At 39.8% G+C, this 25,650-nt stretch overlaps 1 protein-coding gene across 1 annotated transcript in view; it reads right to left on the reverse strand.

The window, feature by feature from the left end:
- The window catches only part of PCCB (propionyl-CoA carboxylase subunit beta), a 96,730-nt gene that overhangs the window by 51,238 nt on the left and 19,842 nt on the right, over positions 1-25,650 (reverse strand). Inside the window, exons 7-9 of the mRNA XM_020909592.2 lie at positions 9,766-9,874; positions 7,181-7,301; positions 5,504-5,585 (exon numbers count right to left, since the gene is read on the reverse strand). Of these exons, the coding sequence (XP_020765251.1) occupies positions 5,504-5,585; positions 7,181-7,301; positions 9,766-9,874 (312 nt within the window). The remainder of the gene's footprint in view (positions 1-5,503; positions 5,586-7,180; positions 7,302-9,765; positions 9,875-25,650) is intronic.

A 25,650-nucleotide genomic window follows, 5' to 3' on the forward strand; every position in this document is an offset into this window, starting at 1 on the left:
CGTTATTAAATTTCATTCAAACTTTCTCCCTAGAGCACTCTATAATTGTCTTCATTTCTGATATGTGATTTTGTTCCCCACATTTTAATTCAGTCACCACTAACTTTTACTTCTTCCTATTTTATGTCTATTCTGTTATTTGTTTCTGAATTTTTTACAGTTCAAGTGATTTAGGCTACTGAACACAACTGCAGGGTGATCATCTGCTGAATCAACTCTTACTCTGAAAGGAGTTTTGCCAAGTGACGTTTTTCATTCTCATTTTTGGTTTTCTAATTTTAGTAGCTTTATATGGATAAACTACTTGTATCTGAATGAACAAGGTTGGCAGTTTGGATGGTGAACAAGATTCCCAGTTCAAGAGCACCCTCTTCTGTCAGTATAACAAAGTGCCATTTAGTTAATGCGTGTCTTGATATTAGAGTGGTAGGGAAAGGGGTATTACAACCTTCAAATTTTTGTTTTTATCTTACAAACACATAAATTTATCTCTCTCTTCATTCTTCCCTCATTTCATAATTCCCAAAGGTGCCTCAATAACCTCATATATGCAGATGACACCACCCTTATGGCAGAAAGTGAAGAAGAACTAAAGAGCCTCTTGATGAAAGTGAAAGAAGAGAGTGAAAAAATTGGCTTTAAAGCTCAACACTCAGAAAACTGAGATTATGGCATCCAGTCCCATCACTTCATGGCAAATAGATGGAGAAACAGTGGAAACAGTGGCTGATTTTATTTTTTGGGGCTCCAAAATCACTGTAGATGGTGATTGCAGCCATGAAATTAAAAGACTCTTACTCCTTGGAAGGAAAGTTATGACCAGCCTAGACAGCATATTAAAAAGCAGAGATATTACTTTGTCAACAAAGGTTCATCTAGTCAAGGCCATGGTTTTTCCAGTAGTCATGTATGGATGTGAGAGTTGGACTATAAAGAAAGCTGAGTGCCAAAGAACTGATTCTTTTGAACTGTGGTGTTGGAGAAGACTCTTGAGAGTCCCTTGGACTGCAAGGAGATCCAACCAGTCTATCCTAAAGGAGATCAGTCCTGGGTGTTCACTGGAAGGACTGATGTTGCAGCTGAAACTCCAATACTTTGGCCACCTGATGCAAAGAGCTGACTCATTTGAAAAGACCCTAAAAAAAAAAAAGAAAGAAAAGACCCTGATGCTGGGAGGGATTCGGGGAAGGAGGAGAAGGGGACGACAGAGGATGGGATGGCTGGATGGCATCACCGACTCAACGGACATGAGTTTGGGTTAACTCCAGGAGTTGGTGATGGACAGGGAGGCCTGGCGTGCTGCGGTTCATGGGGTCACAAAGAGTTGGACACGACTGAGCGACTGAACTGAACTGAAAGATGCCTCTCTCTTCCTTTAAATCTTTTCTTCCCAAGAAGGAATACCCTTCCATGACTGCCTTCTTGATTCTTGTGCATGTTTAAATCTCCCCTCTGAAGTAACTCTTCTGAACTAACAGGACTGTTTTCCAATATTTTCACTCTTACAGTGAACTTTCTCTCTGAGTGGTTTCTTCTAAATTCCCTTCTCTTTCTTCTGAGCAACATCTCGACACTTCTTCTAGCTCTCCACAGAGACTTATAGCCAAAACTCAAGAAACAGTCCAACTATTTATTGTTCCACTCATTTTTATATTAAGTTTATGGTTTCCTGTCTTCTGGTTACAATAAAGGCATGGAATTGGTAGGGTTTTTTCTTCTTATTGACCTACATACAGTTTTTCAAGGATGTGTAGAGTTTTGGATTTAGAAGACCATGACTACCCAGAAATACCACCTTCCCTACTGCCTTTTTTTAAAAAAAAAAAAAAACAATTTTAAGACTTTTGCTCTCTGGCCAAATTCCATTACTGGCCAAATATCCATTCTGATCCAATGGATATAGTCACAAAAACATGCTGATACACAGAGATGTCTTCTGCATCACTACTGTAAAAGCAAAAACTATAAAAGACTGAACAGTCCATCAGTACAGTGATGCTTAAACAGTGTTCCACCCATACAATGGAATAACATACAGCCATCACAATGAATAAGGTAAATTTGTATGTCATGATTGGGAAAGAAAGTGAAAAAAAGCAAGGTGTGCAAGTGTCTATAATAATTTTTTTCAGTTAAAAGTAAATATATTTGACACATATTTGACATATAATTTGTTTTCTGGAAAGATACACAAGAAACTTAATATTAGTTACCTCTGAGAAAGACTGATGAGGAAAGAGAAAAAATTTGCATTTCACCTTACATGTTTCTATACTATGTTTTCTCCTTTGTAAATATTATTTACTTTTATTTTAAAAGAATTAAGAGAGTGTAGCAGAAACTCCTAAGTATCCACCAAAAATCCAGCTTCCATTTCTACCACTGTAACGGAAACGATGGCCAAATGGCCCTCATATTTCCTAACCTCCCCTGCAGTGAGATGTGGCTATATCAAAATTAAAGAAAATATATTAAACTTCTGGTTCAAAAATCTGAGAAGGGGAAAAAAATGATTAAACGAAAGGAGAAAAGGAGTTAATACAAAAGCAAAAACCATATAGCCTTAAAAAAAGAAAAAACTTAAAATACCTCAATAAAATATTTCAACTACTAGGTAACTATCAAGAAAATACAGAATACAAAATGTGAGAGGAGAAAACCACTGAAACAGATTTTGCTGGTCTGAGACTATATCACCCTACATAACACTATGCAGGTAAAATTAAAAATCTGGATGAAATAGGTGAGTCACAGAGAAAATTTTATATACTTTGCCAAAACTGACCCCAGCAATAGTTTAGACAGTTTAGAGACATTAGCATTAAAGAGCAGAGGAAGTTATCAAAAAGCCACTCCTCCATCAAAAAAAAAATAACAATAAAGCACTAGGCGCTGACAATTGTACATGAGAATTTCTCCAAGATTTTTAAAAAGGAGAAAATCCCAATGCTATTTCAGTTGTTCAGTCCATAGAAAAAGAAAGAAAACTTGCACATTCTTATTATGGCACTTTATGAACTGAACTGTGTAACCCCCCTCCAAATTCACATGTTGAAACCTAACACCCAATGTAATTATACTTGGAGACGGGACCTTTAAGGAGACAAACAAGGTCATAAAGATTCAGGCCCTAGTCTGAAAGTACTGGTGTCCTTTTAAGAGGAAGAACACTTGGGCAGTGTCCACTCAAGCTCCGTGTGTGCACGACTGTGACGTGATGCTTCCACTCTCAGTATGGACTCAGAGACGGGAAAGTTTTCTTTACTTTTTTGCCAAAATCACATAACAGAATGATCATATCAGAACTATTTGTAATAGCCTCAAACCAGAATTATCCAAATGCCCACCAACAGTAGATAAACTGTGGTCTGTTCATATAAAAGATGAAGAACCATGGGAACAATACACAATGCAGACAAATTTCAATTGTCACGTTGAATCAAAGTAACCAGACAGGCAAGACCACACACTATATGACTCCATTCCTATAATATACAAAACCAAGAAAAACTAAACTATGCTGTTAAAAGTCAGGATGGTGGTTTCCCTTAAAGGTTTAGGGGGAAACAGTGCCTGGAAGAGAACAGCAGGGAGGCTTCTCTGTTTCTCTATGTGATGCATTTGAGCTACTCTACATAATTTTGCTTTGTTTTAGGAAGACTTGTAATTGTTAAGAATAATAATAATGGTTACCACTGTAACTATACCTGTTTAATGCTCTTGGTACCCTGGAGTTAGCAATTGGAGAAGTCATCAGGAGGGCTGTCATTCAACAGAGGGACAAAACCAGAAGCCAGGTTCCAGAGAGGAATAAAGGAAGAAGAGACACGAGGAGATGAAGGAAAAAGGGAGAAAAGACTGTGGACAGCAGTTAAGCAGAAATACAGGTAAAGAGGGGCATGTTTTAGCCAACAAGAAGTCCATACATGTTCAAACACATTGATTGCCCAAAGGAAGGAGTTACGAGAGGGAGAAGTTAAACCAGGTAAGAAAGCAAGAGGCCAGATAGACAGGGATGGAGCAAAAAAGCCCCAGTGAAGGCACCTCATTCCTTGAGCCTGGGGAGATTTGATATGGGAAGTTGGGAGGGTGATTGGGGGGGGGGGGGAGGGTAGAAATGGGCAACAATGGGCTCGAGGAACCTGATGCTCTTAATTTTCTCCATAAAGGAAATGCCAATGTCATGTGATCCGAGTGCGGAGTAGACAAGGAAGTTAGGGTTTGGATCAGGAAGAGTGAAGATAAGACCAGGGGCTGAGCAGAGGTTCACAACACATATTCAAGCCAGGGGCCAGAGAGGCACACCGAGGACCCAGCTAAGGCTGGAGCAAGGCTCCAGGGCTTCCCCCCAGCAGGCTAGCAACATGGGTGGATGGGCAGATGACTGCAGCCCTGAACCAGGGATGGCACTCCATAGGATCAAAGGAGAATTGGGGCACTGATGACAAAAGACACCATTTTACCTTATTCACTGTAATTCTGGACCTAAAATTACCCATGCTGGGTATGCTTTCGCTCTCTGAATCTCTCACCCAGAGGTGAGGTCGCCAAGGTAGGGTTTTGTCCATCACAGTGTCACTAAGAACAGGGCCCGGCTACTAACATCTGGCACAATGGCAGAGGTGTCAGTGAGAACAGTGCCAGGCTACCAAAATCTAGCACAATGGCAGAGTCCAAGCTGGGTCAGGAAGGAAGTGTCCAGAAGGCGCAGAGGGCTCCAGAAGAAAGGGAAGGACAGTGAAGAAGAAGACAGTGAGAGATGGGACAGGACAACTGCGAGGTGCAGAGTAGGGAAGGCCAAGGTCAGAGGAGGGCATGCTGGAGGAAGGGGGCTCACATGGTGCTCAGCAGGCAATGACACCAGCAACAAGGATCAGCTGCTGACTCACACTGGCTTCCCACAGCACAGGGGAGAAGGAACAGGTCCCTGGGGGAGCCAGGCCTCGGGAGAGGCTGTCCCCAAAGAGCTGCCTGGGCTGAATTAAGCAAGAAGAGCTGAGAGCTCAGAACACATAGGGAAGCAGGAGGGAGACAATAGCCATGGACAGGCGCCTCCAGTTCACTCCAACACTGTCCTCTTCACTTAACGAGCCAGGAACCCACTACACCAAGAAAGAGGTACAAAGGACTCCTATGCCCCTCAGACCTACACACATATCCTTCAACTCTGTCACAGGATGCCTCGTGAACTCTCCTTTCTCTAGAGAAACAAAATGCCCTCTGAGCATGAGACCCCAGACAGAAGTATGTAAAGAGTCAACCCACCTCAACTCCAGGCTCTGGACACACGGCCCCTTCTCCATGGGCCAGAGCCAGTAGTGTGGCCACAGTCACTGACTCTTCCCACAACACATTCCTCAGTGCCCTGGTTGTGTGCCACCCCACGCCCTGTCTGTGGTGCCTGCTGTGAGGGCGTGTGGGTCCTGCTCTTCCTCACTGAGCCAAAGCACAAGGACATGCACACTGCCAAGCCAGCAGACAGACAGACAGATGTGGGACTCACAGCGTGTATGATGTCCACCATGTTGTAGGCTTTGGTAGATTCCAAAGGGACAATTGTGTCAAGCTCAGGAACCAGACGGTCACTTTGGGTAGAAAAAGAAGTAGATTTAATCAACATGGAAGAGTCGGTTGCCTTCTGTGGGTGGTGGGGGATAGGAGAGGGAAATGTGGGAGACAAGAGTGTAGGGGCTGGACTGATTCTGTCCCTGCCGGGCTTGCAAAGCAATCCCCAAAGATACATTCCTATGTTACCACCACATTAAAATGAACCTGAGCTTGATATTAACCTAGAAGATCTTCCCATTTTCATTTAGAGGGAAAAAATGAGCTTATTCTCCTGAATGTGGTGATGCCTTCATTTATCCTCTGAACACTTCCCACATTCCAGGGACTGTACAGGGTACTAAAAGACATGTAGTGAACAAGACAATGCCCATCCAAGTCTGTCTTGTGGAAACAAGACAATTCCCACACTGGGGTTTTGGGCATCACCCCACCCAGTAACAAAGGCCTCCCTTACTGTTCATTCGCTGTTTACTCAGACACAAACAGCTTCCCTGGGACTGAATAGACAGCAGCTATGGCTGGGCCAAAGCAAGCTATTCAGACATGTGTAGGCCCTTGGTCCATAACACCTTCAAAGATGTCCTAAACTTTTCAAGCACCCCCACACAGTGCAGAGGCTTAGAAAAGGAGGCTGTGCTCATTGCTCTGGGCCTGGTGACCACCCTCCTTTTCATGACCACACACAGTGGGCCACTGGTTGGGTCCCCTGAGGAGTAAGGCAGGCAGACAGGAAGGGGTCCTGGGGACATGATTCTTCAGAGCAACCCTGGCCCATACACAGCCCAGAAGGTGGGAGCCCAGGTCCACCCACAAGAGAGGGTCTGAAAATGGCTTCTTCTCGAAGGACACAATTTCAAATCCTCCTGCAGAAGTCGTGTAGGCCGAGTGAGTGCTTCAAAATCAGAGAGGAAACAAAGTGGAGGAGAAAGCCGCCAGAGGTCTGGAGCAGTGGTTCCCCAGCTGGGCTTCTGGTTTACTCTGTGGAGTGCCCCCACATCAGACAGTGGCCCACAGAAGCAAGAAGGAAAGTGAAGAAGGTCTTCACAGGGTGGCCAGCAACACGGCCTTCCCCAGGGCTGCCCTAGCTTCTGGCCGCAAGCAAGTGTGCATAAGCACATTTCCTAAAGGGCATGCTATCTATATCAGTTCACACTGATTTACTTCATGTTAATACAAACAAACAAAATCTATCTCATTTCTGAACAAATTAAGCCAGAAATAATATTTTGGGGCCCCATTTTTTTTTTTATTCCCAAGCTACTTGTCAGGTATTACAGAAAGGAAAAAAGAAAATAAAAATAAAATCTTTCGGGACTTCTCTGGCAGTCCAGTGGTTAAGACGCCACACTTCCAGTGGAGGGAGCACAGGTTCGATCCCTGGCTGGGGAACTAACATCTCGCATGCTACACATCATGGCCAAAAATAAATTTAAAAAGAAAAAAAATTTTAATAAATAAATAATATCTTTCTTGGCTTCTGTACCCAGACATGCCACCACCATGCCTACACCTGACACCACTCCACAATCTGCTGCCAGCTGCCCACCAGGGCAGACCCTGGAGGTCCAGCCAGGGCAGGGGGACCAGAGGAGGACTCCAGCCTGCAACTCACCTGGGGTCATGGCACTCAAGGACAGGAGCTGGGTCCTGATTGCTGAGAGGCAGGTAGTTGAAGAACTCCCGGAGATTACACAAGGCATCAACGTCATTCTCAAAAGCCCGGTGGGCCACACCTGAGAAGACAGGGAGGACGTGATGAGCCAGGGCGCGTGTCAGCCCAGAGATGCAGCTTCATGTCCACCTGCCTCTTCTAGGGCAGGCCGGCTGACAGTCCTGTTGCTGCCCCCCTCCACTGAGGATGGCACCCCACCACACACCTTGAGGCTGATCCTCTGTCTATGCAGCCTGTTTCTTCTGCTCTGAATCTACACCCCTAGAGGGGTCACTCCTTATATTATACAAGTTTTTGCCCTAATATCACCTAGTCACTGGGGTTTCCCCTGGCCCCTCTCCCAAACACAGCCCACTATGTGAATTATATCTCAATAAAGCTATTACTAAAAAATAAATATATATGTGTGCATGTAGAGCATATTTTGGGTCTTACCCTAAGACTACAGAGCTAAGTACATCAGACACAGCCCAAGAGCCTAAGATTCAGGACACCAAATGATGCTTTTAAAGCTAAAATTATGTTATAAAAGAAAATATAATGTCACAGTCATTCATCACATTAAGCTGTCACATGAAAAAACAGGCCACAAATGAACATTATACACCTATGTTGTACATTCACATCCATCTGCACAAAAAGACTGCAGGGCATAACCAAAAAGTGAATAGTGTTTATCTTTGGGTAATAAAATTCCTAGTGATTTTTTTCCTATAGTTTCTAAATTATCTACCACAAACATGTAATATTATTGCAATCAGGAAAAAAATTGCATATTTCATCAAATCTGACTCCATCAAGACTCAACATTATTTAGGGTGGGATGGACTGTGAGATTGGAATTGCCGTATAGACACTACTATATATAAACTGATAACCAGTGAGAACCCACCGTACAGCACAGGGAACTCTACTCAGCGCTCCGTGGTGACTTAAATGGGAAGGAAATCCAAAATGGAGGGGATGTATGTAGACATGTAGCAGACTCACTTTGTTGTACAGCAGGAAGGAACACATTATAAACTATACTCTATTTATATAAATCTATACATTTTTTTAAATGCTATGGTTAATTTTCAATGATGGCATTAATTTAAGAACTTCTGCACTGTGATCTATAAAATCAGATCTATAAATCTACAATAAAGTCAAGACTACGAACAAAGGGAAAAAAAAGTTGCAACATTATTTTATATTCCAGTAAGAAAAAAACTGCTGCCAGTTGAGCCCTGAGATAGGAACGTGACAAACCGTGGATCAGCAGTGAGAAGTGTGCTGGCCAGAGAGCTGACAGGACCAGAGGGGTGAGAGAAAGGGGTGTGTCAAGGTGACCCCCACCCAAGATAGGGGAGGAACAACTTCTGTGGGGGGGGGGAATCAAGAGATCTGACTTTTATTTTTTAACCAAATTTCATCAAATGTTAAGACCCCATGGACATTAAGACATACCTTGACTATATGTACACTAAGAAAGAAACACTGACAATCAAATGATGACCCAATGCCTTAACCACAATACAGCGAGGTGCACAGATCATCCACCAGCCTCTCAATGCTCTGAAATCTCTCAAAGAGGCAGTTTCTCCTGTCTTCAGTTACACTGCTTCCTGTGTGGTACGCAATCCTTTCACAACTTGAGGTCTTTTGCCAAGGAATTATGGAATTCCAATCATTATTCCAACAACTGTCTTCTCTAATATCAGATTCATGCTCTGCTCCCAATTACATGCCTCAGTGTATAAACAGCATCTTTCAATGGTGAAAGCAAAGGATAATTTTCCAGCATATGTGACACTTGACCTTAAGGAGGTGAAAAGCTATGACCAAGCTCGTGAGCACACGAGTCTTGACCATGTGCTCACTGGCCGATGGTGACTGGTAACATGCCACTGACTCTTAAAACATACCCCAACTTTGGAGTAAAAAAAGTCCCACACCAAAGGGCTTCCCTGGTATGGTCCAGTGGCTAAGACTCCCCACTCCCAATGCAGAAGGCTTGGATTCAATCCCTGATCAGGGAACTAGATCCCACAGGCCACAACTAAAGATCTTGCTTGCCTCAACTAAGACTCAGCACAGCCAAATAACTATTTTCTTTTTAAAAAGTCACATCAAAATGCAATTTTTTACATGTAAATCCATGGCTAATTCATTTCAATGTATGACAAAAACCACTGCAATGATGTAAAGTAATTAGCCTCCAACTAATAAAAATAAATGGAAAAAAAAAGGAAAAAAAATGCAATTTTTTAAGTTCAACTATACTCACATGAATCATAATTCTTAGAGCCATCATTCTAGTTAGCTCAACATTTTCAAAGACTACAAAAGCATTAAAAGTACCCTGCTAGTTAACGAGTTTGAGATATAAATTCACATTTATTACTATCTGTAGACAATATGTCACACTACAGTCTATTCAAATAAACTCTGTCGATGAAGTGATATTTGTAACAGACTGTCAGCTATAGCAATGTCTCCTCTCAGTGTCTGACAACAGTGAGATGAGCCTCAAGGCCCCTCACCTGACATGGTGGTGTGGGTCCTGGCACCCCCGAGTTCCTCCTGAGTAACGTCCTCATTGGTGACAGACTTCACAACATCAGGGCCAGTGATGAATAAGTAGGAGGTGTCCTGAAACCAGAGAATTCCAGAAAGTTCAATCTCAGAGAAGGTGGTGACATGGTGGCAGAACCAGGTTAGGATACAGCTCACAGATGCCTAACCAAAGTAAAGACCCGTGTTTTCCCTGCCTTGCCATCAAAAAATCTTCATTGCCTGGTTCTCTCTCAGCAAAATGACCTGCAGTGTGGCTAACATTTCAGGGTCATCTGTAGGGCCACACCCTAACAGGTGGCCCTGATGCAGACCTTACTATGCACCAAGGACTTTTCTAAGCACTTCATCAGACTGTGTCATTAAAGCCTAGGTACTATTATCACCTTATTTATAGATGAAGAGAGGCACTGGTCTGCAGTTTGCCGAAAACTAACCAGTCACTTTGAGTGAAGCCATCTGGAGACAATGATAATAATCAATGTTTGGTGTTCTGAGAGACTGATCGGCTTTGAGTTCTAGTTTCTAACTTAAAGATAATAAAGACATATTATAAAATATTTAACCAGAATAGGGGATACAGTGGAATGTAAGTCTACATGCCAGCCCTTATTTCCAGGCCTCCATTTCCATCCCCAAAGGCAACTGCTGTCAGTTTCTCTGACATCCATGCATATGGGAGCATTTATATATTTTTAATATATATATAAGTATATTTATATATTATAAATTTATTTAAAGTATAAATTTATATATTTATACTTTAAGCAACTAAGACTCAGTGAAGTCAAATATAAAATAAAATAAAATTTTAGAAAACTGTGAATGAAAAAAAAAGTACATACTTTTTGTATATACTTGGTACATACAAAATGTTATTTTGTAGAATTTCATTTTGTATGATTCTGTTTATATCAACATAATATTCTAGAAAATGCAAATTTAATCTAGTGTGATAAAAAGCAGATGAACCTGAGGACAGGGCTGGGAGGTAGGAAAGAATGAATTACAATGATACATGAAGAAACTTTGAGAAGTAATGGCTACGTTCATTATCGTAATTGTGGTCATAGCTTCGTGGCTATAAACATGCATCAAAAAACTCTTAATTATACAACTTAAATGTGTGCAGTTCACCATACATCGATTACATCTCAAAGTTGTAAAATATGTGGAAATGCAAAGGGTCAAGAATATCCCATATCCATATGACTTAAAGAAAATAACGGGGAACAACTTGCTGTACCAGATATGAGCATTTGTTATAAAGCCATTGTCGTTGATAGTATGGTACTGACCGCCATAGAGATAAGCAAACGGATTGAGAAAGCACAATAAACACTCTTGATATATGGACACTTGATTCGTGACATAAATGACATTACAGAGCAGGAAACAATGTTCTTTTCAATATAAAGCTCTATGTTAACTAGGTACCTGTATTGGGGAAAAAAAATTTAAATAAATCAAACTAGCCTCCATGTGTAAAAGCCACTCTAATTTTAGATGAAAATATAAAACACAAAATAAAAAAGCCTTTAGAAAACAGAAAGTATCTTCATGACTTCGGGATTGGAAAAGGTTCAAGAACTTAAACACACTATCCATAAAGTATTCATTTGACACTGGTTCTCCTATCAAAAGGGCACAGAAGCCAGCTTACAGGGACTCCCACTGGCTAAGGGAAGGATGATTTGAGCATCAAAATAATGATAGTAGTGGATTATAAACCACTCAGTAAAATCTGAAATCCATGAACCTATATTAAGTCAATGAAATGAACAAACACCAAAGAAATGCAGGGCTCTTCCTTAAAGTAAAATGGCAATTAATATGAAGCAAGTGGTGGAGCTGGAAAATAACCATTTTGTAAAGATTGGTTTGGACAGGAATAATCAATAGATATTAATCAAGGAGCAAAAGTATAACATGGAACTGAGGCCAGTTACATGGCCTCAAAGCATCTTTCCAGTGAGGATCAGCTACAAAGGAAAAACAGCAACTACACAGTGGAGAAACCAGACAACACCTCAACAATGATCAAATTAATATCATCAATGAAGGGCAGATGGCCACCACTTGCCTCCAGACGTGATCATCTGTGAGGCAAGGATACAATATCATTAATGTAGTAAACAGACTGGGATATCTAATCTGAATCTGATTGTGAGGAAATTCCAGATAAACCCAAACTGAGCAACAACCTATGAAATAATTCATTCTGCAGCCTTCGATGTCATGACAAGGAATCTGAGGAATTGTCATAGGGTAAAGGAAGTTAATGCAATATAACAACTAAATGGAATATGTGATCCCGAAGTGGATCCTGTGCTAAAGAAAATGCTGTAAAGGAAATTTTGGGGACAACTGACTGAACTGGAATCTGCTTGGTAAACAAAAGTATTACATCAGATGGACTACATGTTAGTCATATACAAAACAAGCTTAAGAAATTTTTAAAAACTGAAGTCATACAAACTATCTTGTTTGACCACAATGGAATGAAACTGGAAACAGAAAGAAAACTGGAAACTTACAAACAGGTGAAAATTAAACATCACACTCTTTAAACAACTAATGGACTAAGATGAAATCAAGGGAAATTAAAAAATATGAAGAAATGAAAGCATACAAAAACTTATGAGCTACAGCAAAAACAGTGCTAAGAGGAGAAATTAAAGCTGTAAACACTTACACCAAGAAAGTCCTGAACCCAACTTTACACCTTAAGGAAATTAATAAGAAAAAAAGAACTAAACCTAAAGAGCAGAAGGAAGGAAATAAATATTAGAGCTGAGATAAGTGAAAAATAGAAAAAATAGGGGGAGAAAAAAAATCAGTAAAACCAGAAGTTGGTTTTTCAAAAAGATCAACAAAATTGACAAATATTTAGCAAGATGGACAAATAGTTAGCAATATTTAGCAAAGAGAGACTCAAATTACTAAAATCAGAAATGAAAGTGGGGGGACTTTCCCAGTGGTCCTGTGGTTAAGAATCCACCTGCCAATGCAGGGGACACAGGTTCGATCCCTGCCACAATTACAGAGCCCACACTCCAGAGCCCAGAAGCCACAACTACTGAAGCACGCACACCCTAAATCCTGTGCTCTTCAATACGAGAAGCCACTGCAATTAGAAGCCTACCCATCATAACGAGAGTAGCCCCCACTCACCTCACCACAACTAGAGAAAGCCCACATGTAGCAATGAACATGCAGCAATGAACATTCAGCACTGCCCAAGACAAAAAAAATTTTTTTATACAGAAATGAAAGTGGAAACATAACTACTAATTCTACAGAAATAAAAAGATTATAAGTCCTATGAACAATTCTATACCAACAAAATGGATAACCTAGATGATATGGACAAAATTCCTAGAAACATACAACCTACTACCTAGACTGAATCATGAAAAAGTAGAAAATCTGAATAGATCTGTAACTAGTAAGGAGACTCAGTCAGCAATCAAAAACCTCCCAAATAAAAGCTCAAGACCAAGTTGTTTCACCACTGAATTCTACCAAATATTAAGAAAGATTAAACACCAATCCCCTCAAACTCTTTCCAAAAAATTGAAGAGGAGGAAATATCTCCTAATTCATTCTATGAGACCCAGCACTACCTTAATACCAAAGCAGACAAAGACACTACCAGAAAAGTACAGATCAATATCCCATATAAATATTGACGTAAAAATACCCAACAAAATACCAACAGACCTAATCCAACAATATTTTATAAGGAATTATACACCAAAACGATTATTTTTTCCTGAAATATAAGGATGGTTAAACACACCAATATCAATGTAATATACCACATTAACAAAAAACAAAGAAAAAAATTATATGATCATCTCAATGCAAAAAAAGCATGACAGAATTCAACACTCTTTCATGACAAAAATACTCAGAAAACTAGAAAGAAACTACTTCAACATGATTAAGGTCATATACAGAAAACCTACAGCTAACATACTCAATGGTAAAAGATTAGAAGCTTTTCTCTAAAAACAGGTACAAGGTAAGGATGCCCATTTTCTCACTTCTGTTCAACATAGATCTAATCAAAGCAACCAAAAAAAAAAAAAGAAAAGAAAAGGCATCTAAATCAGAAAGAAAGAATAAAATTATCTGTTTGCAGACGACACAGATTTTACATGCAGAAAACCCTAAAGATTACACACAAAGTTAGAATGAACAAATTAAGTTGCAGGATACAAAATTAACAAAACAAAATCAGCTGCAAAATAGTTGTACACCAACATGAAAAATCTGAAAAGGAAGTTACAAAAACAAGTTCATTTACAATAGCTTCTAAAGTGCTTCTAAGTGCTTTATTCCTCTAAAAGAATAAAGCACTTAGGAATAAGGCAAAAAGGCAAAAGAAAAAAGAAAACTTGTACAATGAAAATTACAAAATATTTCTGAAAAAAATTAAAGAAGATATAACAGAAAAGACAGCTGTTTGTGGATTGAAAGACACAAATTCAATGTCATCCCTGTCAAAATCCCAATGACATTTTTGAAGAAAATCCATCCTAAATTTGATGTGGAGCCTCAAGAGACTCTGCATGCAGTCAAATAATATTTTTTTTAATTACAAATATCCTTATGAATATTGACATAGAAATCCTGGACAAAATACGTGCAAACCAAAGGAGAACATTAAAAGGTTTATACACTATAATCAAGTGGGATTTATTCCTGGAATTTGAGAATGGGTCAACAGACAAAAATTAATCAATATGATATGTCACCTTAATAGAATGAAGGGAAAAAAACCCAAAATCATCTCAATTGATGCAATAAAAGAAGGGCAGTCAAACAATTTTTTTAAAAAACTAAGTTGGAGATCTCACACTGACTTCAAAACCTACTACAAAGCTATAAAAATCAAAACAGTGTGGAACTGGCATTAAAGCAGACATACAGACGAATGGAACAGAATAATTAGCCCAGAAATAAACCCTTCCATATTTGGTCAAGTGGTTTTCAACAATGATCCTTAGACCATTCAATGGAGAAAGAACAGTCTTTCCAACAAATGGTGCTGGAATCCAACATTATGCTGGAATCCTGAGCATATATTCAGAGAAAACTCTTAATTCAGAAAAAATACATGCACTCCAGTATTTATAATAGCACTATTAACAACAGCCAAGACACAGGAGCAACCTAAATGTCCATCAAGAGATGACTGGATAAAGAAGATGTATTACATATATACAATAAAATACTACTCAGCCATAAAAAAGAATGAAAGACATCCCTGGCGATTCAGTGATTAAGACTCCATGCTTCCACTGCAAAAGGCACAGGTTCAATCCCTGATGGAGAACTAAGGTCCCACATGCCACTTAGTATGGCCAAAAATTTTTTTACTAAAAATAAATAAAAGAATAAAATAATTGCCATTTTCAGCAACATGGATGGATGCAGACATTATCATACTAAGTGAACTAAAGAAAATGAAAGTTAGTCACTCAGTCGTGTCTGACTCTTTGCACCCCCACGAACGGTAGCCTGCCAATCTCCTCTGTCATTAGAATTCTCCAGGCAAGAATACTGGAGTGGGTTGCCATTTCCTTTTCCAGGGGATCTTTCCAACCCAGGAATCAAACCTGGGTCTCCTACACTGCAGGCAGATTCTTTACCATCTGAGTCACCAGGACTCTTAAGAAAGACAAATATCATATGATATTACTTCTATGTGGAATCTAAAATATGATACAAATGAACTTATTTACAAAACAGAAACAGACTCCTAGATATTAAAAACAAGCCTATGGTTACCAAAGGGGAAGGAGTAGGGAGAAGAAAAAATTTGGAGTTTGGGACTGATGGATATATACTAGTATATATAAAATATGACAGCAATGACATGACATAAAATAGGACAGCAAGGACCTTCTGGAGAGCACAGGAAACTAAATTCAATATCCTATAATAAACTATAATGAAAAAAATATTGCTGGGAAAACTGGATATCCACATGCAAAAACATGAAGTTGGACCTTATGTTATATCATATACAAAAATTAACTCAAAATAGATCAAAGGACCAAACATAAGAGCTAAAACTATACAACTCAGAAAAGAAAAAGTGGAAACTCTTGCAACACTGGATTTGGCAAGACTTCTCAGGTATGATAACAAAAGTACATAGACTTCATCAAATTAAAATCTTTTGTGCAAAAAACACCAACAGAATAAAAAAGCAGCCCACAGAATGGAAGGAAATATTTTCAAAGATGTATCTGTTATGCGGTAATATCAGAATATGTAAAGAACTTCTACAACTCAACAACAACAAAAACAATCCAATCAAGAAGACTTGCATAGACATTTCCAAAAAGATATGTGAAAAAAGTATCAGTTGCTCAGTCATTCCCAACTCTTTGCAACCCCATGAACTGCAGTCCACCAGGCCCCTCTGTCCATGAGACTTTCCAGGCAAGGATACTGGAGTGGCTTGACATTTCCTTCTCCAGGGGATCTTCTCAACCCAGGGGTCAAACCCAGGTCTCCTGCACTGCAGGCATATTCTTCACCAAACGAGCTACCAGGGAAGCCCTTACCAATGGCAAATAATATGAAAAGAGGCTCAATATCACTAATTATATTAGGAAATATAAATGAAAACTACAATGAGATACCACTTCACACAAACTAATATAGCTATCATCAAAACAGAAAACAAGTGCTGGCAAGAATGTGGAGAAGATGGAACTTTTGTACATTATTGGTGGGAATGTAAAATGGTACAGACATTGTGCAAAAACAGTGTGATGTTCCCTCAAAATATTAAACAGAATTACCATTTTGTCAAAAAGTGTGAAAAGGCAAAAAGATAGGATACTGAAAGATGAACTGCCCAGGTTGGTAGGTGCCCAGTATACTACTGGAGATCAGTGGAGAAATAACTCCAGAAAGAATGAAGAGATGGAGCCAAAGCAAAAACAACACCCAGTTGTGGACGTGACTGATAGAAGCAAAGTCCAATGCTGTAAAGAGCAATATTGCATAGGAACCTGGAATGTTAGGTCTATGAATCAAGGAAAATTGGAATGGTCAAAGAGGAAATCGCAAGAGTGAACGTCGACATTTTAGGAATCAGCAAACTAAGACGGACTGGAATGGGTGAATTTAACTCAGATGACCATTATATCTACTACTGTGGGCAGGAATCCCTTAGAAGAAATGGGGTAGCCATCATAATCAACAAAAGAGTCCGAAATGCAGTACTTGGATGCAATCTCAAAAATGACAAAATGATCTCTGTTCGTTTTCAAGGTAAACCATTCAAAATCATGATAACCCAAATCAATGCCCTGACCAAATATGCTGAAGGAGCTGAAGTTGAACACTTCCATGAAGTGTTCTACAAGACTTTCTAGAACTAACACCCAAAAAAGATGTCCTTTTCATTATAGGGGACTGGAATGCAAAAGTAGAAAGTCAAAAAACACCTGGAGTAACAGGCACATTTGGCCTTGGAGTACAGAATGAAGCAGGGCAAAGGTTAACAGAGCTCTGCCGAGAGAATGTGCTGGTCATGGCAAACAGCCTCTTCCAACAAGACAAGAGAAGACTCTACATGTGGATGTCACCAGATGGTCAATACCGAAATCAGATTGATTATATTCTTTGCAGCCAAAAATGGAGAAGCTCTATACAGTCAGCAAAAACAAGACTGGGGAGATGACTGTGGCTCAGATCATGAACTTCTTATTGCCAAATTCAGACTTAGATTGAAGAAAGTAGGGAAAACCACTAGACCATTCAGGTACGACCTAAATCAAATCCCTTACGATTATACAGTGGAAGTGAGAAATAGAAGCAGGGATTAGATCTGATAGACAGACTGTCTGAAGAACTATGGACAGAAGTTCATGACATTGTACAGGAGACAGGGAGCAAGACCATCCCCAAGAAAAAGAAACACAAAAAAGCAAAATGGTTGTCTGAGGAGGCCTTACATACAGCTGAGAAAAAAGGTAAAGGCAAAGGAGAGAAGGAAAGATACACCCATTTGAATGCAGAGTTCCAAAGAAGAGCAAGGAGAGATAAGAAAGCCTTACTCAGTGATCAATGCAAAGAAATAGAGGAAAACAACAGAATGGGAAAGACTAGAGATCTCTTCAAGAAAATTAGAAATACCAAGGGAACATTTTATGCAAAGATGGGCTCAATAAAGGACAGAAATGGTACAGACCTAACAGAAGCAGAAGATATTAAGAAGAGGTGGCAAGAATACACAGAGGAGCTATATGAAAAAGATCTTCAATGACCCAGATAATTACGATGGTATGATCACTCACCTAGACATCCTGGAATGTGAAGTCAAGTGGACCTTAGGAAGCATCACTATGAACAAAGCTAGTGGAGGTGATGGAATTCCAGTTGAGCTATTTCAAATTCTGAAAGATGATGCTGTGAAAGTGCTGCACTAATATGCCAGCATATTTGGAAAACTCAGCAGTGGCCACAGGTCTAGAAAAGGTCAGTTTTCATTCCAATCTCAAAGAAAGGCAATGCCAAAGAATGCTCAAACTACTGCACAATTACACTCATCTCACGCTAGTAGAGCAATGCTCAAAATTCTTCAAGCCAGGCTGCAACAGTATGTGAACTGTGAACTTCCAGAAGTTCAAGCTGGTTTTAGAAAAGGCAGAGGAACCAGAGATCAAATTGCCAACATCCACTGGATCATTGAAAAAGCAAGAGGGTTCCAGAAAAACATCTATTTCTGCTTTGTTGACTATGCCAGAGCCTTTGCCTGTGTGGATCACAATAAATTGTGGAAAATTCTGAAACAAATGGGAATACCAGACCACCTGACCTGCCTCTTGAGAAATCTGTATGCAGGTCAAGAAGCAACAGTTAGAACAAGACATGGAACAACAGATTGGTACCAAATAGGGAAAGGAGTACATCAAGGCTGTATCCTGTCACCCTGCTTATTTAACTTATATGCAGAGTACATCATGAGAAATGCTGCGCTGGAGGAAGCACAAGCTGGAATCAAGATTGCTGGAAGAAATATCAATAACCTCAGATATGAAGATGACAGCACCCTTATGGCAGAAAGTGAAGAAGAACTAAAGAGCCTCTTGATGAAAGTGAAAGGGCAGAGTGAAAAAGTTGGCTTAAAACTCAACATTCAGAAAACTAAGATCATGGCATCTGGTTCCATCACTTTGTGGCAAATAGATGGGGAAACAGTGGAAACTGACAGACTTTATTTTGGGGGGCTCCAAAATCACTGCAGATGGTGACTGCAGCCATGAAATTAAAAGACACTTACTCCTTGGAAGGAAAGTTATGACCAACCTAGACAGTATATTAAAAAGCAGACATTACTATGCCAAAAAAGGTCTGTCTAATCAAAGCTATGGTTTTTCCAGCAGTCATGTACAGATCTGAGAGTTGGACTATAAAGCTGAGCACCCAAGAATTGATGCTTTTGAACTGTGGTGTTGAAGAAGACTCTTGAGAGTCCCTTGAACTGCAAGGAGATCCAACCAGTCCAACCTAAAGTAAATCAGTCCTGAATATTCACTGGAAGGACTGATGCTGAAGCTAAAACTCCAATACTTTGGCCACCTGATGCAAAGAACTGACTCATTTGAAAAGACCCTGATGCTGGGAGGGATTGGGGGCAGGAGGAGAAGGGGGCAACAGAGGATGAGATGGTTGGATGGCATCACCGACTCGATGGACATGTGTTTGAGTAAATTCCGTGAGTTGGTGATAGACAGGGAGGCCTGGCATGCTGCAGTCCATGGGGTCACAAAGAGTCAGACACAACTGAGCAACTGAACCTAAGTGAACTCAGGAACTCCACTCCTAAATATACATCCAAAAGAATTGAAAACAGGGATTCAAACAGATATATATACACCGACGTTTACTACAGAATTACAATAGCCAAAAGGTGGAAACAACTTACATGTTCACTGGCAGATGAATAAACAAAATATAGTAGTAGATACAAAGGAATATAATCACTCTGATAATGAAGGTTGACACATGCTAACATATGCATGAGCCGTGAAGACATACTAACCAAAATATGCCAGTCACAAAAAGACAAATTTTGTATGAGTCCAAAAATTCTGAGATAGAAAGGGACTGGGAGTGGGGAATGAGGAACTAACATTCAATGAGTACAGAGTTTCAACTGTAGTAGATATGAAAAATTTCTGGTGGTAATGGCTGCACAAGTATATAAATGTACCTAAGGCCACTCTGGCAACCTACTCCAGTGTTCTTGCCGGGAGAATCCCAGGGATGGGGGAGCCTGGTGGGCTGCCGTCTATGGGGTCGCACAGAGTCGGACACGACTGAAGCGACTTAGCAGCAGCAGCAGCAGCAGCAAGGCCACTGAAATGTAACAAATTTTTACCCCATTAACGGTTTCTTATGCATATTCTATAATTTTTTTTTAAGCATTATATCTGAACTTCCCTGATGGCTCAGTGGTGAAGAACCCACCTGCCAATGCAGGAGACATTAGTTGGATCCTGGGTCAGGGAAGATCCCACGTGCCTCGAAGCAAATAACCCCATGCACGATAACTATTGAGTCTGTGTCCTAGTGCCTGGGAGCGACAACTACTGAGCCATGTGCCGTGACTACTGAAGCCCGCACGCCTACAGCCCAGGCTTCACAACAAGAGAAGCCGCTGCAATGAGAAGCCCAAGCACCACAACAAGAAAGTAGCCTCTGCTCACTGCAACTCGAGAGCAGCATGTGCAGCAGAGACCCAGCACGGCCAAAAATAAGTAAACAATTTTTTAAAAGTATTATATCAGTGTTAAACTTCTAGAATTTAACAACTGGTTATATAAGTTCTTAAAAATTATACACTGAAACATTAAAAAGGTAAAGGGACATGATATATATATATAACCCACTCTCAGTTAAGAATTCTGCACGTTTGAAATTTCAAGATAAAAAGATTTTTTAATTCTGCCCAAAGGACAGCAAAACTTCACGTCACAGAGTTGGAGAAGACAGGTGCAACATACATAATTGATACTTATATCCAGACCATATAAAGAACTGCTAAAAACCAGTACGAAAAAAATTAAAACCTCAATTTTTAAAAATGGGCAAAATAGATGAACAGGCATGCCACAAAAGAAACATGCAAATGAATTCCCTGGCAGTCCAGTGGTTAGACTCCTTGTTTTTACTGCCAAGGGCCTGGGTTCAGTTCTTGGTCAGGGAACTAAGATCCCACAAGTCACACAGCATAGACAAAAATAAATGAAAGAAACACATGAAAAGAGTTCAACCTCATCAGTCATGTAAATGCAAATTAAGACAAGAAGAGATCACACCACATGTAAACTGGCATTAATTAAATTGCGTCAATAAAAGTGCTGGCAAAGACATTAGTTCAGTTTAGTCAAGTTCAGTTCAGCCACTCAGTCGTGTCTGACTTTTTGCGACCCCATGGACTGCAGCACACCAGGCTTCCCTGTCCATCACCAACTCCCGGAGCTTGCTCAAATTCATTTTCAACAAGGCAGTGATGCCATCGATGCAGTCGGCAAAGACATAGAACAAGTGAAATTCTCACACACTACTAGCAGAAGTGTAAATTGCTGCAACTTCTTGGTAACAAGTGTTACCTAGAAAAGCTGAAGATATGTATATCCTACGATTTTGAAAAACTGAAACATGTATGCAGCAAGATACATGTGTAAGAATGCTTACATCAGCATGATTTGTAATGGCTATACCACTATTAAAATGAAATACTTTTACGAAATACATGGATAAACCTTAAAAGCACGAGTCACAGTCACACACAAAAGAATGTATATTGTATTTACTTTAAAGGTAAAATAGGCAGCATTACCCCACTGTTGAGTGAGACATAAATAAAATTTTAAACCGAAAAGCAAAACAAATTTTTAAATTACAAAAAAAGTTGAAATAAATACTTCTAGGCAGGACAGATGGAGACAATAGTGACTAGGAGGGTAATGAGAGCAGGGCTCCTGGAGGGCCATTTCTTTCTTTCTTTAAATTTTTTGGCTGAGCTGAATGGCATATGGGATCATAGTTCCCTGACCAGGGGTCAAAACCACACCCCCTTGCAATGGCAGCACAGAGTCTTAACCACAGGACCACCAGGGAAGTCTCTGGAGGGCCATTTTTCGATCTGAGTGTTATTTACATGAATCTGTACTTAATAACAATTGCTTTACATACTTTATGTACTCCCATTAGTATGTATTTCATCAGAAAATTTAAAGTGTTCAAAATTTGGGGGACTTCCCCAGTGGTTCAGTGGTTAAGAATCTGCCTGTCAATTCTGCGGCCATGGATTCCTTCCATCCCTGCTCCAGGAAGATCCCACATGCTGAGCGGCAGCTAAGCCCGAGTGCCACAACTAATGAGCCTGTGTCCTAAACCCTGTATTCAAGAGAAGCCACCGCAATGAGAAGTCCTCATGCCTCAACTAGAGAGTAGTCCCTGCTTGCCCCAATTAGAGAAAGTCTCTGCACAGCAAGACCCAGTGCAGCCAAAAACAAAAATAAACAAGCAAGCAAATAAATAAAGTATTAAAATTTTTTAAAATTAACTGGGAGAGGGGGCTGAGACAGAAGCAGGAAAATCAGTTAGAAGGATTCTGCAATAACCCCAGATGAGGTGTTTGACTCAAAGTACTGGCATGCAAGTAATAAGACATACATGCCAATTTGATTATGCTTTAGATTATACCCTAAGGTACAGCAAATATGATTTCTGACTGATTGAACTTGGAATTTGACAGAAAAATATGAGTCAAAATTATGCTAATGTTTTTGACCTGAGCCAATGGAAGGCTGGTCTTGCCATTTATTGAGAGGAGGAAGGATACAAAAGAGCACTTTGGGAAAGGTTCATGAAAGATCTAAACCTATCCATTTTGAGATACCCAAAAGTCCAAATGGAAATGTTGATAGGAAACTGAATGTTTAGTCCTGAAGTTCAGGAGACCGTTTCATCCTGAACAAATAGGTCTGAGAGCTGTCAGCACATAGATATTTGAAGTCTTGAGACAGGATAAGATTACCAAGGGAATGAGAGACTCGACAGAAAAAAACCAAGAGAGTAGAGTGCCCTGATGTTTCAAAGAGGAAGAAGTGATGAGATGGGTCAAGTGCTGCTGGAAGATCAAGAAAGATGAGGACTGAGAAATGTCCACTGGATTTAGTGATACAGAAATCATGGTGTCTTTGATAAGAGAAACTGATATTATCAATGACCCTGAATAGAATAATATCCTTTTCATCCTAAATTAAATGTCTAAGTATATTTGGGCTTCCCTGTGGCTCAGATGGTAAGGAACATGCCTATAATGTGGGAGGCCGAGGTTTGATTCCTGTATTGGGACGATCCCCTGGAGAAGGAAATGACAACCCACTCCAGTATTCTTGCCTGGAGAATTCCATGGACAGAGGAGCCGGGCAAGCTACAGTCCATGGGGTCAAAAAGAATTAGACATGACTGAGCGACTAACACACACAAGTATATTTAGATTTATTTCTCAATTCTGTTCTGTTCCCTGGTCTACTTATTTACTACAGAGAAGGAAATGGCAACCCATTCCAGGACTCTTGCCTGGAAAACCCCATGGACAGAGGAGCCTGGGAGGCTGCAGTCCATGGGGTAGCTAAGAGTCAGACATGACTGAGCAACTTCACTTTCACTTTCATGCATTGGAGAAGGAAATGGCAACCCACTCCAGTGTTCTTGCCTGGAGAATCCCAGGGACGGGGGAGCCTGGTGGGCTGCCATCTATGGGGTCGCACAGAGTCAGACACGACTGAAGCAACTTAGCAGCAGCAGCTACTTATTTACAAACTGACCAAACAGTTTTAGTTGTTTTAGCTTTATAATGTATTTTCTCCCCTGGCAGCACTAGCCCTTCATTGTACTTCCTTCATGGTATGTCTATTTTTACACTGTAGTTTTCCCCCTAATAAGAACTTTATGGTTACCTTGTCTAGTCCTTTAAAAGAGAATCTGCTAGCATTTTTACTGTACTCTCATTAAACACATGGGAAATTTAAGATGCAGACTGGTTAAGCCTTAATGATTAGTTGTGGAGGATGAGAAAGAGGAGGTGGTGCCAATACGTAGGTATTAAAGTTCTACCAGTGAAGAATGGAATTACTTAGGATGAAAACACAGGATTAAAAGACAAAGCATACAAAGTTAACATAGAAATCAGCTGTACTTCTACATACTATATACAAAATATCTGAGAAAGAAATAAAACCAGCCTATTCACAATAGCATTGAACATTACAATACCTAGGGATTAATTTAACCAAGGAATTGAAAACTATAGGACTTTGATGAAAAACACCAAAGAAGACACAAATAAATGGGGGGGGGGGGGGTGGAAAAACCCATGATTACAGATTAAAATATTGTCAAAATGTTCATACTATCCAAAGCCATCTATAAATTCAATGCAACTCCTATCAAAACTGCAAGGGCATTTTTCAACAGAAGTTTGTCATGGCATAAAAAGAGAAACACAGACTAATGGACTAGAATCAAGAGCCCAGAAACAAGCACTCACATATACAGTCAATGAATACTTGACAAGTGAGTCAAGAATACTTAGTGAGGAAAAGATAGTCTCTTCAATAAATTTACAATGGGAAAACTTGATAACCACACGCAGAAGGTGAAATTGATCTTGGACCCATATCTTACACCTCTCACAAAAATTAACTTAAAATGAATTTACAACTTAAAAACCTGAAGCTGTAAACTTCTAGAAAAAAAAAAAAACAAACACACACAGGGGAAATACTACCTAACACTGGTCTTGGCAATAATTTTATGTATGACACCAAAAGGGGATGCAACAGAAGCAAAATAAGTGTGAGGCTTCCATAGTGGCTCAGTGATAAAGAAACCATCTGCCAATCAGGAGACACAGGTTTGCTCCTTGGTCTGGGAAGATCACACATGCCACCAAGAAACTAAGGCCATGCTCTACATCTACTGAGCCAGCACTCTAGAACCCACATGTTACAATTACAGAAGCCCTCGCACCTAGAACAACAATAAAGACCCAGCACAGCCATAAATAAATGAATTTTTAAAAACAAATTAGTAAGTGGGACTATATCAAACTAAAAAGCTTCTACAGAGCAAAAGAAACAATCAACAAAATAAAACAGCAACCTACTGAATGGGAGAAAGTATTTGCAAATCATATATCTAATAAGGAGTTAATATTCAAAACATATACAGAACTCAAGCAACAGCAAAATATTTTTGATTAAAAAATGGGCAAAGGATTTGAACAGGTATTTTTCCAAAGAGAATATAAAAATGGGTACGTGAAAAGATGCTCAATATCACTCATCATCAGGGAAATGCAAACCAAAACCACAATGAGGTTTTACCTTCACACCTGTTAGAATGGCAATTATGAAAAAGTCAAGAAATGACAAGTGTTACTGAGGATGTGGAAAAAAATGGAACACTTGTGCACACTGGTAGGAATGTAAATTGATACAGCCATTGTAGAAAAAAATATGGAAAGATTCCTCAAAAAACTAAAAATAGAACTATAAAATGATCCAGCAATCTCACTTCTGGGTATATATCCAAAGGAAATAAAATCAGGACCTCGAAGAGATATCTGCATTTCCATGTTCAATACAGGATTATTCACAATAACCAAGATACTGAAATAAACTAAGCGCCCACCAATGGATGAATGGATAAAAAAAAATGTCACACACACACACACACACACACACACACACACACACATATATACACAGCATCAACCATTGGATACGCATATCAATAAAGAA

The sequence above is a fragment of the Odocoileus virginianus genome, chromosome 4, assembly GCF_023699985.2.
Source record: "Odocoileus virginianus isolate 20LAN1187 ecotype Illinois chromosome 4, Ovbor_1.2, whole genome shotgun sequence".
NCBI classification, from domain to species: Eukaryota; Metazoa; Chordata; class Mammalia; order Artiodactyla; family Cervidae; genus Odocoileus; species Odocoileus virginianus.